The sequence below is a fragment of the Phocoena phocoena genome, chromosome 4 (assembly GCF_963924675.1).
Source record: "Phocoena phocoena chromosome 4, mPhoPho1.1, whole genome shotgun sequence".
NCBI classification, from domain to species: Eukaryota; Metazoa; Chordata; class Mammalia; order Artiodactyla; family Phocoenidae; genus Phocoena; species Phocoena phocoena.
Window position 1 is genome coordinate 67,568,318 of NC_089222.1, and position 15,326 is coordinate 67,583,643.

Consider the following 15,326-nt stretch of genomic DNA (forward strand, 5'->3'; position numbering starts at 1 on the left):
CTCCTTTCTTGCAGGAGACAAGGAGAAGGCCTTAGGATCTACCGGGGAAGTCCAGAGCAGCAGTCACTATTATCCGGTTGGAACCCGTGGTCCACTGAGGTGCCTTATGCTACCTTCACTGAGCACCCTGTGAAATACACCAGTGAGAAGTTTCTCGAAATCTGAAAGGTAGGAGACGGCTTGGGCATCACTCTCCAATTAGCTTTGTTGGTGAAGCTATGTGCTTTTAAACCATGTATTGTTAAAAAAAAAATAAGGTACAACCTGGGGTTTATATAGATAAAAACTATAAAAGTTTATAGGACTTTTTCAGTAAACAGTAGAGCTGTTTTATATTTGAAAAAATATATATAGCAATATTTATAGTAACCATACCACTGCTGTTTCCTCTTTGCTAATCTCTGAGCAAAAATTGTAGTGTAATATTGTTTTAAAATTGCAGTAGTATTGTTTGTCTGTGTTTATTGCTTACAGGGTACATAAAATTTTCTGTGTCTAATTAAATTTGAATTATTTTATTCAAAGAAGGAATGTGGAATAGTGTGAACTATGAAGTCAGATATGGCTCGGTGGTCATGTTTAAGTCACTTTTTTTTTCTGGGACTTGGTAATCTCATCTCTAAAACGGACACAGTGAACAACTGCCTTTCCTCTCAACCTCACTGGGCCATTGTAAGGTTAAATGGGATAAAGCATATATAAATGTTCCGTAAATCAATTAAGAGTTATTTTTAATGCCTTTAAATTTCATCTCCCCGAGTAAATTTAAAATTCATCAGTGGCAGGGAGATCCCCTTCTACTATTGTTTCATCTTCCCTAGGGAGACTTAAGCAGTCCTTGGACACTCTAAGTAGTCAGGAAGTAAAACAGCTGGAGCTGTAAATGCAGTGAATGAGCAACCTGTATACTTTCGACAAAACCAGATGTACACATAACAGTGTGCTTACGGCCTAGAAATTCTTGCCTTCTCTGTTCTCTCTAAGTTTATCTTTATATGCTGTCATTCACTTCAGAATAGCATAACTTTATTTGCTATAAATTCAAAACATGACAGTCTACATCTAAAGTCCTTCTGTGGTTGGATGGCATACATTGCATTTCTTGCCTTATTTTAAACACATTTATTCATACAAGTGAATATGTATATGTATAAACAAATATTTTTAATTGGTAAGTTCCCTATTTTATGAAAAAGGATCTGAGGCAAAATGTATGTGGTTAGAGGCTAGATGGGGCCTCCATTCCCCCTAACGTGTAGGTGAAGTTGGCTTGAATCCAATTCTGCTCTCAGCGAAGCTCAGTTGTCCTCTCAAGATTTATGCAGATGTCCTCAGGGGCTTCTGGTCTCCAGGTTTGCCTCTGACACCAAGCTCTTGCAGGCGCTAAATTAGTTCTTTGTATGGATCGTTTTGCTAGTCTCCCTGTTATACTCCTAGTTCGCAATACCTCAACCCAGGCATCAACATCAGCCCCTAGCCTGACTCTTAGCCACCCAAAATCAACAATAACAAAAAACCGAAATGAAAACCAGAAAGAACATAACACTGACACAAAGGCATTTATGTGAGAGTAGACTCACTGAGGACTTCTGGGAGATAGAGTGGGAGTTTACATCACAATAATGCCCCCAAATTCAAATGGAATATCTGTTCTCCTTATTGTTAAAAGACCTTATTAATAATAATGCTCAGATATGTCGCTTCATAATCTCCTCTCCTTTTCTCTCTATCCTGCTCTTGTTCTTCCCCAAATTCCTGTTCTTTTTCTCTTTCTTATTAAAAGTGCAGTCATTTATCTGTTTCTTTTTTTTTTTAACACTTGTTAATCCAACTGAAAGAACTTAATAATGTATGTTTCCAAAGCTATTTCCTGCCTTTAAAGGAAAACTGGTTCTAATAATTAATTTAATATATATTTTGAAGTAGTAGTAATTCTTTCTATTTTAAGTCAAAAATAAATACCAACTGCCTGGGTTATTATGTCCATCACTTCCTGGGCAAAGTCTTCTCTTATTTCTCGTATCTGGTGTGTTTAAAGCACTTGTTCTCTCAGTGTCCTCTGCTGGAAGAAATTCAGGGTAAAGGATTAAAAAAGAAATTGTATGAACTACAGAGATATGCCACTGCATTACTCTAATACTTGATAGTGCTTTATTGTTTTTCTGCCATAGAGAAATAAAATTAAATAATTTAAAAGGAAGCTAAAAAATAAAATATCAAAAGGAGAATGGAAAAAAAGGGGGAATGGAATAACTGTTCCCCAAATGCCCATGAACACAATTAGCAGACTGGAGCATTAAGTTTTGCCCAAGACTTCCTATCAGCCAAGGCTAAAGGGGAAACTTGATGTTCATATAGCTCTCCTTGGATGGAAGAAAGAACAACAGGTGTGTGTGTGAGTATGTGTGCACATGCATGCATGGATATGAGCACCATGAGTGGTTGGTTAGTTAGTTGGTTGGTTTCCAGTCAATCAAACTACTTTTTGAATCTGTTAAGTGTATTTTCTTTAAGGCTTTTCTCATTAAATTATTGTTTTAAAGTCTTTATTTCGTTCCTGAAAACAGTCTGGAACTTTTATTTGCCAAGCCATTTCTCAGTTAAAGGCCACCCCGAGTCCCAGCTCCCTAAGAAAACAAGTGATCTCAGTCTGGGATATGAGATGATGACTACTCTGATCCAGTTCTTTGTGTCTTGGTTTTTCTTTTGCTGTTGGTTTTTATGTCACAAAGTTATTTGTGTTCAGGACATTTTCCAAAATTGGCTTTGATTAATATTCAGTTTTATTAATGTAAAAGTATAAATAAGAAGAACAGTAATTCTGGGGATATAGAATCTTTTGTATGAATATTTTGACATAATAAGATTTTAAAAGGGTGATTTAAACTATTTTTTTCATTTCCCCTATGAATGAAATAGGAAAAAGTAGAAGAACACGGGGGAAATGCATAACTAAGTAAAACACTTGAAGCAATTTAATTCAATTTAGCAAACCTATTATGGCAGGGGAGAGGGAATCATGTACAGCTGAGATATCCACAGTCAAGAATTTCAAATTATTTACAATCTAATTGAATAACTTATTTTTAAAAGTACTTTTATAAAATTCATTTTTTTGGTTGTTTTTACTCAGAGTGTTTTCTTCTACAGAACCTGGACTCTCTCTATTTAACAAATGTTTTCTGGTACCTAAAATGTGCAGCTATTCTGATTGTTGTTAAGAATACAAACATAAATGAGACAAGATTCTTCCCTTTGTGGAAGGCATTGCTTAATAGAGGATGCAGATAAAAATGCAAAGATTTTTAAATAAGTGCTAAAAAACTGAAACAGAGTTTGGATCAGATGAAGAGAATTGGAGATAGTTGAAGGTACGTGGAGTACCTTAGAGACAGTTTAGCTGGAGTTTAATCTTGTACATTTCCCACCATAATTGTATTGGCTCAGATGATAGGTATAAGAACCTAAACTAAGTTAGGAGTGCTAGGAATGGAGAGAAGGTGAAGAGATTTTGAGATATTCAGGGTATCAATGGAAGACGGTAACTGGCATGATATGGTAGGTGAAGGAGAGGAAGAAATCAAAGATGACATGGTCTGGTTTGGGTAGGTGATGAGTCCATTAATTTGAACGAGGAAAACTGAAAAAAGAGTAGGTTTAAAGGTTCAATTGAAGAAATGCTGAGTTTGAAAGGTCCATGGAATGTGGGGTTGAGTTGGTTGCCAGGCAGTTAGAAATTTAGGTCTGTCCAAAGCTCAGGAGAGAAAGTTGAGCTGTTTATATAGGTTTCATACCACACAACACCGGGTCGAAGCTGAGTGATGGGGTTGATTGGTCAGAAAAGTACCTGAGGAAGAGGAATTAATGGAAAAAATTGCATTCAAATTCAAATTTATACTATCTCTAAGTCCTTCATCACTGATATAAAAAAAATCACTGTCAAATTTATGAAATACTAGGTCAAAATACATTACTTCTTTTACCCATCTCACTAACTCTATATCACTTCTACTTCCGGTAAGTGTGATGGTCAAATGGCTTCTTTCCAGACATTCTTGCTTATCTCCAAGTCTTACCAACTTTTTTCAACTTGTGCATGCACATACTTTGCATTACTCATATAAAACAGTTGTGAAAATAGGAAATAATATTGTTGGTATTGATTTTATATTATAAGACATAAAATGATCTCATCAGTTATGTAATTACACTTTATATTTATTGATTACAATTTGCACGTGTTCATGTAATTCAAGTAACAAAAACCCTTTGAGGGCGGGATGCTATCTCCACTTTAAAAGTGAAGGTACTTAGAGTGACTAAGTGAATTGACTGAGGTATTATAATAATAACTATTTCCACATGCAAACAATTTGCAAATGATCAGGGAAATAGTTAAAAACCAGAAAGAACTCTGTGTGTGTGTGTGTGTGTGTTTATAGTCATTGCTATGATATGATATGATACTTTACAACCAAAGTTAATTATTCTCAATTGTTTCATCCACTTTATATTTGCAACTTTTAGCATTATCTTTCCTCTTTTAACCATTTGTAACAGAATCAGTTTTGTTTGCCCAATGGGCAGCAAGCCAAACGCTTAGGTGCCGAGGTTTTCAGCAGAGAAAGGGTTTATTCACAAGGCAGCCAAGCAAGGAGATGGATGAACAGATATCAAGTCAGCCTCCACAAAGACAAGGGGCTTGGGATATTTATAGGATAAAGAAACAGGGTGGTCTGAGGCATGGGGAAAGGTGATCGGAGGCAAGAAAACACTGAGGTAATCTGTGTTCCCTGCAGGCGTATCGGAGTTACATTCTTCTTCTTAGGATGCTTATTCAGAAAATGATGCTGTTGGTATAATCTGAGGGTGGAGTTTTTGGCCTTCTGACATCAAAAGGTCTTCCTCTGGACACTTACACAGTGGAACGGTCGGTGGTCTCGACCAATTTGAACTGGACAAGACTAGCTCCATGTTCCTGAAAAACAACTCAAGCCACCATTTCTCTGGCCACCCATAAGTTAGAGGTGTTATCTATAGGGGGCAGTTAAAGGAATCTTGCGATATATTCTCTAACCTACATGAAGCTTGGAGGGCATGCAATTTGCAGGAACAATTAAAGAGCGCTTAGTCGATGAAGGCAGGTTACAGAATAGTATTTATTAAGCAAGTTTTAGTTCAAGGGATCTAATTGATGACTGCCCTTGGTTTCACGTTGTCTTGCTGGATTCTTAGACTGTGTGGAGTCTTGCTGAGAGGAACTAGTGATTGAACCCAGAGCTGTAGAATAATAGTGAATGGATCATGGATGCTCTACAGCTTAATCAAAGTGATTTACAGACCAACCCTTTTTACTTTTGTCTGGCATCTTTCTCCTTATTTTCAAGGGAATTATGAAAGTGAACCAATGTTTTAGCAATCAAATGTAACTTTATATTCTTAACCCCTTGGTTTCCTGCTACATTAATTCAACAAATATTTAATTATTTATATATTTTTTATTTTAATTTTTTTTGGCCGCACGGCTTTTGGAATCTTAGTACCCTGACCAGGGACTGAACACGTGCCCTGGCAGTGAAAGCGCTGAGTCCTAATCACTGGACTGCCAGGGAATTCCCTAACAAATATTTACTGAATACCTACCTGGCATTGAATACTACATGCTGAGCAATGCTGTAGATAATTATTGGGATAGCAAGAAGAATAAATCAGATTTTGCCCCCAGACATTTATAGTGTAGAGGAAGAAGGCAAAAAAGGTAATTAACAAATTATAATTTAATGTGCAAATACTGTTGATAGAGAGATTCAAAGTTTTTATCAGAGCCCAGCAGAGAGAACAGTTAAGTCCCAAAGTTAAGAAATGTGATAACATTTGATGTGAAACTCAAGGTAAGACTGATTTAAGCATCAAAGCAGGTGGGGAAAGACATTTTAAATAAAAGAAACATGATTAGAAGCTGCAAATTACAGAGGTGTATGTTCTTGGACAAAGAGTCGTTCACTTAAGCTAGAGTTTAAAGTGTGTGTGTGTGTGTGTGTGTGCGTGCGCGTGTGCACGGGGAGGGTTGGGAAAATGGAACAGGATGAAGATGGAAGTTAGGATTTGTAGAAACAACCCTTTTGTAGGAAAAAAAGCTTTTGCCGCATCGTCCTTTTTCCGTCTATATGCCTGAACATACCCACAGTCACGGTGTCTCTATAAAGATAATTCCAAGTAATATGTGCAAGGGTGATATAAACATCTGTTTATCTTCTGTTCAGCTGTGTGGCTTCCCAAGGGGTTTCCGTTGCTGGGTGTTGGATGGACGTTTTACTCCAACATGCTTCGCTTGCTGCATGGGGTGGCTGAAACCTGTAGCCTGAAGGCTTGGAAAATCTGCTCAGCTAAAGAACGTGGGCCTGCAGGCATGAAACCTGGTCTCTTTACCCAGTGTAAACAGGAAGCAAGTGATGGTTGTAATAAGGAAAACTGAGCCTCTGGACAGTGAACTGCTGGCAGACAGCATCTGAAGCAAACCAGGGGCCCAGTCACTCAGCTGGTAAATAATCGCTGTAAAGTCAAGAAGAACATTACACGCACACACACACACACACACACACACACACACACACACAGCTATACTTTACCCTAACCAGCACACAGACCCTATGTAACCGGAGTTGTTAAAACTTGACCCTCTGTTTTTGAGACTGGAATAAAAGAGAGAGCCAGGGGTGGGTGTATAAAAGCTTTTAGAGAAAAGTATGTGGCTGGTGGCATTCGTATCAAATGACATCGCGTTCCTGTCACACAGATTGAGTTCAGGTGCTTGAAATGCTCGAGAGCCAGCTTGGGGACTTGGCCTTTTGTCTGCCTCCTTCAATGCACAGCTTGTCCCTCTGTCTTCACAGCCCCTCCTCTTTACAAAGCGCTCACAGAAATGACTGGAAATGAAGTGCATCTGACTCGAATGAAATGCCAAGTTCACTGAGTATGAAATAGTGTCAACTTTTTCTTTCCAGCACTTTGATTCTGAGGCCGCAGAGAATTCTCATGAAATAAAGCTTATGATGAGGACTCTGGGGAGGCATCCAGTAACCCAAACTGATATATATTGATCTGTGAAAAGGCATCCTGACAGTCAGAGAGTGTTGACCACGGAAATGTTGAGGTGAATTGATGAATTGCACTTTGGACTTCAGGAAATCATTGTTCGGCGATGACAGTGATGATGTAGTTAATGATTTATTGACAATATTCATTATTGGCAATAAGGCTTCCTTTAATGCTTTTGCAATATGACTCCAAATTCCAGCCTTATCTTATTCACCTTCCCCAACCCTTCCTGAAAGACATTAGCATGTGGGCACACACATGTAGAGCTTATTACAAACCCTTTGTTTATTAAAGTTAGTTTAATCTGTGTAACCACCCTATGAATTTGATGGTATTAATAGCCTTATTTTATAGAAAGGAAACTATAAAATTCAGAGAGGTTAGGTAACTTGCCCAAGGTCACACAGCTAGAGAGGGCCATATCTGCAACGTAAGAGCAGATCTGTTTTATCTTAATACTCATGTTACATCATGCTATATACTTCCTTTAGTTCAGTGGTTCTCAACAGGAGACGATTTTACCCCTGGGGCACATTGGCAATATCTGGGCAACACTGTTGGTTGCCATACCCAGGGTTGTGGTGCCACTGGTATCTGGTGGGTAAAGCTAGGGATGCTGCTTAACTTCCTAAAATACAGAGGACATACTCCCCTGCAGCAAAGAATTATTTGGTCCAAAACAGCAGTAGTTCCAAGGTAGAGAAATCTTGGATTAGTTGTATAGATGGACAGCCATACTTCTGACTTTAATTCTTAGAAAACTGGATGAAATATTTGAGATGCATACATGAAATGCAACAGAATTAAAAATAATTTTTGCCTTGAGTATTTGGCAGAGCATTGTGGAAGAGATAGGATTTGAGCTTGGTTTTGAAAAATGAGTTTTTTCAAAACTCATTTTTGGTTCTTTAGTTTTTCTTGGTTAAGAAAAATGAGCACTATAGATCTTTGTGGATTGAACAGACTGTCAGAGCTAGAGATTCTTAGGCAAGCTTAATACAGTGGGTTTTTTAAAAAAATTTTTTAAAGGGAAAGACTTTTAAAAATAAGATCTTACTCAGAACCCAAATACATAAAACCTATAAAAATCGAGCAGCTCTGATTGATGTGATTATAGGGACTGAAGCTTACCTTCTACCTTTTCTTCCATATCTTCTCCCCAGATCCTCAGGTATCTGTTGTTTGAACACTATTAATAATAGCACTTTCTTTCTTTTCAAAAGAATCCTGGTTTGGATGATAAATTATATGGTCACCCAACCTATGAAGAAATCTAGTGTTCTAAGGAACAAGTTATGAAAATTATTGAGTCTGATTTTTTCTCTATCCCTTTTGAAAATGAGGAACGTAAATTCTTTCCTAAATATTAGGATTTCATTCAAATGCTTCTAGCAACTTACATAACTATAATATAGATATCAAAACCTGGAAATTAAACATTGGTACAATACTATTAACTAAACTACAGACCTTATTTAAATTTCATCAGTTTTCTGTTTTGTTTTTCCTAATGTCCTCTGTCTGCTCCAGGATCCCATATTACATTTAATTATTCTGTCTCTTTATTCTGTTTCACAGTCTTTCCTTTATTTTCATGACCTTGGTGATTTTGAAGAATACTGGTCGGTTATTTTGTAGAATGTTCTCACTGTGAGTTTGCCTGATGCTTTCTCATGATTGGATTGTATTGAATTCGATTTTGGGGGGGCACAGATACTGCAGAAATGATGTGTCCTTTCACTACCTCCTATTGCAGGCTCACAATGCCTGTATGTCTTATTACCAGTGATGTTAACCTCGATCACTTGTCTAAGATGGGGTATGCTATATTGCTCCTTTGTAAAGTTAGTATTTTTCCCTTTATAATTGATAAATATCTTGGAAGAGGTACTTTGATGCTCAACCCATATTTTTTGAAGTCATGGTTTCTGAGTGGAATTTAATATAGCCTTTGGCATCTAGGGAGCTTCCATTATTTTAAAATAGTGCATATCACAGGTTTTTACAAAAGTGCTTTCTGGAGTCTATCGTGCATATTAAAGAAATGGCCTTCAAAGTCTGAAACTGAAGGGAATAGGACTAAGGAAGCTAAAATCGTTCTTGCTTGTAAGTGATAATATTTATATCTATAAATAGTATGCTTTAAAAATAGTTTTGAGCAATGCACTTGGGTCTAATGAGGTTCGTATTTACCATCGTTATCATTATTATTATTTTCCCATTTTCAGATGTGTAAACTAAGGCTCAGGGAGATTAAATGATTTTTCCAAAGTCTAATCTAATCATCAGTAACAGATAGGGCAAGGGAACATACTTTTCTCCCACTATATGCAGTGATAGAATGGACATGGTTAGATTACAGTGAGTTCCATATCACTGGGTATGTCCATGTAGAGGGGTGTGGCTTCTTGGAGAGGATGAGTGTAGGCAAATTAAACAGTAGATGAGTGGCTGGAATCTATAAACCTAAGGTCACTTCTGACCTTGATTATTCCATGTTATTAATTTATTCTTCCGATTTTGCTTTTCTCTCCTGGAAACTTAAGAAAGAACACTTCTTTCTGACTTTTTTTTTTTTTAAGATACTGATGATGTATTTTCTTATTTTTTATAAATTTTATTTATTTATTTTTGGCTGCATTGGGTCTTTTGTTGCTGCGCGCGGGCTTTCTCTAGTTGCAGCAAGCAGGGACCACCCTACATTGCGGTGTGTGGGCTTCTTATTGTGGTGGCTTATCTTGTTGTGGAACACAGGCTTTAGGCATGCAGGCTTCAGTAGTTGTGGCATGCAGGCTCAGTAGTTGTAGCTCGCAGGCTCTAGAGCACAGGCTCAGTAGTTTTGGCGCATGGGCTTAGTTGCTCTGCGGCATGTAGCATCTTCTCGGACCAGGGGTCAAACCCGTGTCCCCTGCATTGGCGAGTGGATTCTTAACCACTGCACCACTAGGGAAGTTCCCTTTCTGGCTTTCTTATCCAATCAGCTAAAGAGCTGGTGGAGTTTGCTGTAAGGGATGATGTCCTCCTTTCCAGAATCTCCAGGCTACATGACTATAGTTTGTTTCATTCAATGATGCTAATATTTAGATCCATTCTAAGGTCTCAAAGAGGATGCTAGGACTGGGAACTAGTAATAAGAGGTAACTTCTGTCTGTCTTTGTCACTATAGGCTCATGGAAAACTAGCAAAATCCTACCTGTCTGTTGGATTCTTTAGTCAGTGATATTTAGAAGTGAGTCTGTTTTTTAACAGACTGTTTGACATTATCTAATTCGGTAAATATTACTTGAACTAAAGTAGAGGGACAAGTACCTTAGTTTATTTTGAAAACCCACAGATACTGAGGCACTCTAGCAAACTTTGTGTTGCTTATCATAAAGTCACTATTTTTTTAACTTCTGATATTATCCCAAAACCATAGATTTAAATGCATCTTTTCAAAAGAGCAAACTGAGGCTCGAAAAGCGGAAGAGAATTTACAATGTCACAGAGCAAGTAAATCAGCAGTTTTATTTGCATGGCTTTTCTTTCTTTTTTTTCCTTATAGGTTAGGTCAAATAGTAGTGATGGACATATTCTAAATTTTAGATTCTTTTTCTTACCAACAGGGAAACTAAGCCTCCAATGGAGAAGTGGTTGCCCAAGGGCAATTTGGTATAAAATTAAGAATCCAGGATAAAACCTATATTGAAAACGGGATTATGGGGAAAGACTACAGCCTTCTCATTCTTCATTGAATCGTCATTCTGTATTAGTCCCTCAAAGCCAAGATGGGCCTCCTCATGGAGAAAAGGAAAAACAATGGTGTCTTTATTGAACATGCTTAATAATTTAGATTGATATTGGAATATACTCTAAAAGTTTTAATTTAGACTTGTAAGCCAGTTGCCTAGGAAACATATTTGGATCTTACTGTGAGTAGGCCCTTATTCCTCATGTTCCTTTTTACCATGGTGCAGAAAGTGGAGTAATTCTGGACAAATCATTTACCTTCTATTAGTCTTGATTTCCAACACGGGAATGATGATACCTTCTCTTACTTACCCGGTAGGCTTATACTGGAATGAAACAATGGATATAAAAGAGCTTATTGGAAATACAAACATATGAGCTTTCCTAATTCATTTCCTTCTTTATATCTCTGTTTGCAGTGCTCCCTGAATTACCCTCCTCTTAACCCAATTCAACTTGATTTGACCAAAAGAAGGAATTTTTTTTCACTCATTTAACTTAAAGTTCAGGATAGGCTGATCCAGTAACCCAAATGGCTGTGTGAAGAATTACTCTCTCTCCATGTCTTAGTTCTTTCCCTTTTGTTGGTTTCAGTCTGTCAGGTTCTCACTGTGTGGACAAAATGACCATGAATACGTCCAGGCTTGGATGCTATCAGTTTCACAGCCACATTGGTCATGTGCCCATACCTGAATCAATCTCCCCGACCAGAGGAATGGATTCCTCTGATTGGTTAGGACTGAGTCATGTACTAAAGTCAGCTCCGCTTAAGCTATTTGGAATAAATGGAAGAATGTGGTTCTCCAAAGGAAAATCGAGGTGCTCTTATTGGAAGGAGAGTCTCAAATGGAGGAAAGGATGCTGGCTTGGAAAGAACAGCCGCTGACAGATAGGCCCTCCCTAACCTCATTTCACCCATTGAAACCCTATTAACCCTTAAAGGATTGTCTCAAGAGTTTCCTTTTGAAGTCATTCCTAATCCTCTAACCACATACGATTTCTCCCTCTTTTGTGTTTCTTTAGCATCACGCGCCTCTTTTCGCTGTTTATTTTCGTGGACTTTGTGCGATCATCACAAGTTCATTTTCTATGTTATTATAGTGTCACTTCTGTGAGGGCAGAGACTATATCTCCCTTGTCTTTGAATCTTCAGCAGTACCCGACTGGTGTCCGATCCATAATAAACTATCAGCAAATATTTGTTAAACTGACTACTTAATGTTGTACAAGTTACGAATAATGAAAAATAAGATGTGGCAGCTAATTTTATTATGTACATTATTAACGGATTAATTTATTAAAAGACTAACAGAAGCAATGTTAACAATTCTGAGATACGATTTCTGTTTAAGAAGTAAGAGTAGGGCTTCCCTGGTGGCGCAGTGGTTGAGAGTCCGCCTGCCGATGCAGGGGACACGGGTTCGTGCCCCGGTCCGGGAAGAGCCCACATGCCGCGGAGTGGCTGGGCCCGTGAGCCATGGCCGCTGAGCCTGCGCGTCCGGAGCCTGTGCTCCGCAACGGGAGAGGCCGCAACAATGAGAGGTCCGCGTATCGCAAAAAAAAAAAAGAAGCAAGAATAACTGCAGCTCCAGGAGAGTGGTCAACCATTGTGAGCACTGGCTGGGGACGGGGTGTCTCTGGACCTACTCTGCATTCACTAACTCTGTGCCTTCTCCTCTTTAGTCGTCCGGGTTCATGTCTAAGCTTGTTCCAGCTATCCAGAATGCCCACAGGGATTCCACTGGATCTGGAAGAGGAAAGGGATTGATGGTGTTAACTGAACCCATTTTGATTGAGACCTACACGGGTCTGATGTCATTCACTGGAAACTGCAACAAACTTGGCTATTCCCTTGCCCGGGGAGTGTTGGTTTTTGACACTCTTTTTGGGGGATAAGTACATCATCCATAGCTACATCATTACTGCAGATTCTGTTTCAGCCCACCGTATTTTTGGACTGAAACAATTAGTTATTGTTAAATAGTATTACATGATTTTGAAGATTCAGTATCTTAGGGGACCTAAAAGCTTGATTAGATTGATAAATGCACACTTCAGACCTTACATAAGGATAATCAAATTTCTTCAAACCAGAAAATAAATGCTCCTGAGCCCATCAAATAATGTTGGCAAATGAATGACAAATGAACACCTGATCATAAACTTGGGGAGGACCCTCTGGGTTCTTGTTTCTCTGTCCTCTAAATGTAGGCTTGTTCTGGGTCTTTATTTTCAGCCCTCTGATCCTGATCTTCCCTCTCACTGGGGTCTCAATCTATATTATTTTAGCTACCTTTTTTTATGGGGATGACTTCCAAATCCATATTCTCATCCCTGGTGTTTAAGACTCAGTTTTGCACTTCTGTCTGCTGATCTCTATATCAGTGTTCCAATGACCACTTACACTCAGCATCTTCAAAATCTCGGATTTCTGTATGGGATTTTAATGGCCCCAGTCATCATCCCTGAAATCCATCAGTTTTGATGTCTTTCAACTTCTTGCCAGATACATTCCATATAGTATCTGTCTTTGTCTGGGCTGCTATAACAAAAATACTACGTGCTGGGTGGCTTATAAACAACATAAATTTATTTCTTACGGTTCTGGAGGCTGCAATTCTGAGATTAGGGTGCCAGCCTGGTCAGGTGAGGGCCCTCTTCTGGGGCTCAGATTTCTTGTTATATCCTTACAAGGTAAAGGGGCAAGAGTGTTCTCTTGTGCTTCTTTTATAAGGGCATTCATCTCATTCATGAGGGCTCTGCCCTCATAAGCTAAGGCCCCCTGTTTAATACCATCACAATGGGCTTTAGGATTTAAACATATAAATTTGGGGGGGGGGCATAAACGTTCAGACCATAGAAGTACCACATCTGTATGTGACTTAGATTGTGCCCAATGCCCAGATGTCAAACTTAAAGTTCATTCTTCTTTCAAAACTGTTCATATACTCCTTCTCCTTTCCATTCTCACAGGTATGTTATTAGATCATGTTTTAAATTCTGTTTACCTGGATATTTGTTATACACTTTTAATTGGTATCCCTGCTTCAAGGCTGACCCTCTTCTAATCCATTTTATACTTGGTTGCCAGACTCCTAAAGCACAATTTGATCATATCATTCCCTGTTCAAGAACTTTCAATGGCTCATTTCCTTTTGCAGGGTTTTTTTTTTTTGTTTGCTCATATGTTTTGTTTTTTTAACAGCAGACCTTTCCTTCTAATGAAATCTGTTTCAGTTGCCCAATATGTAAAACAGATAGAAGTAGGACCACTATGATTGAAACAGAGATGAGAATGCCACTGATCTCCTCTTTTTTGGGTCTCAGAAGTGCCTCTGTGGAATGTCTATGGATCCCACAGGAGTTTAAGAAGAATGTTTCCAAAAATACTCTTCTAGCTCATTCTGTTTCTATTTTCTTTTCTCTCATATTTCCTCTTTGTCGCTCCTTGACTTAGGTCTAATTGTGAAGAACTCAGGATGTCATCTCATCTGTTTTCATCTCTAAATTTTTTTTTCAATTTTATTGTATTTTTAATTTATTTTGAAAAGAAACTTTTAATGTTGAGCAGTGTAAACATTATTATAATTAGCTCTTTGCCTGTCCGAAGAACCAAAGTTGAGACACCTTGGCTGGTATTCAAGTTAAAAATTCCAGCTGTTTTTTGGGGGGTGGGAAGGGGGAAGGGGGTGCTTGTGTGAAGTCTAAAGTCTTTTCTTCAAAATGCTCACTTCCTCGATTTCAAAGATTTCCTCTGATATTTCACAAACATCAATTTGATGGAGGCATTCAAAATCCAAACTTTGAATAACCCTCATTTTATTTTGTTTTTATCTTTGTTTACTTCCATTAGTAGTTCTCTCCCTCTCTTTCCACTTCCCAGCACCCACTTTTTTCCCCCTCATGACGGCAAATATTGGTATAGTCCCCAAGGCAGGGAACTTCTCTTCAGACTGTAAAAGGAAATGTTGAAATCCTTAGCTGTCCTGTCAACAGTAGTGGAATGAAAAGTCGTTGGATTGTTTTGGCAGTGGTTCTGAAGCAGGCACAATTGGCAAATTATTATAACACCACTGCCCGAAAATCCCCATTTGCCTCAAGGTAGTGGCGTTTGTTGACAGAAGCCTCCAAAATGTCCAGCACATTCTCTTGAGTTACCATTTAAGGATCAGTCTGACAAGTGACTTCTTTCTGCATATTTATTCCCCTTGTAACCTAGGCTGGACTGTTCCCAAATGACCTTCGAAAGGACACAATGCAGCATCATCAATGGGGCAAATCAGAAAAGATGAGAGGAGGGAAATATCTCTTAGCCCTGAGGTCAGTCTGTACCAATAGGGTACCAAGGTTGTTTAGTGTGGAGAAGAGTGATCTCAGAGATGACATAAGAATTGTCTTCACATTTCACACAGATTGTCCTGTGGGATATTCCAGACACTGATAAATGGGATCTAGAAGGCAGGATTATGACCAGAGGATGAGAGGATTCAGGGATTTGA

General features: G+C 38.4%; 1 protein-coding gene across 1 annotated transcript in view; it reads left to right on the forward strand.

Annotated features, from left to right (window-relative positions):
• TPRG1 (tumor protein p63 regulated 1) overlaps positions 1 to 12,723 on the forward strand; it is a 110,631-nt gene extending 97,908 nt beyond the window's left edge. Inside the window, 2 exon segments of the mRNA XM_065875833.1 lie at positions 15 to 168; positions 12,511 to 12,723. Coding sequence (XP_065731905.1) covers positions 15 to 168; positions 12,511 to 12,723 — 367 coding nt within the window.
• The last annotated feature ends 2,603 nt before the right edge of the window (positions 12,724 to 15,326 follow it).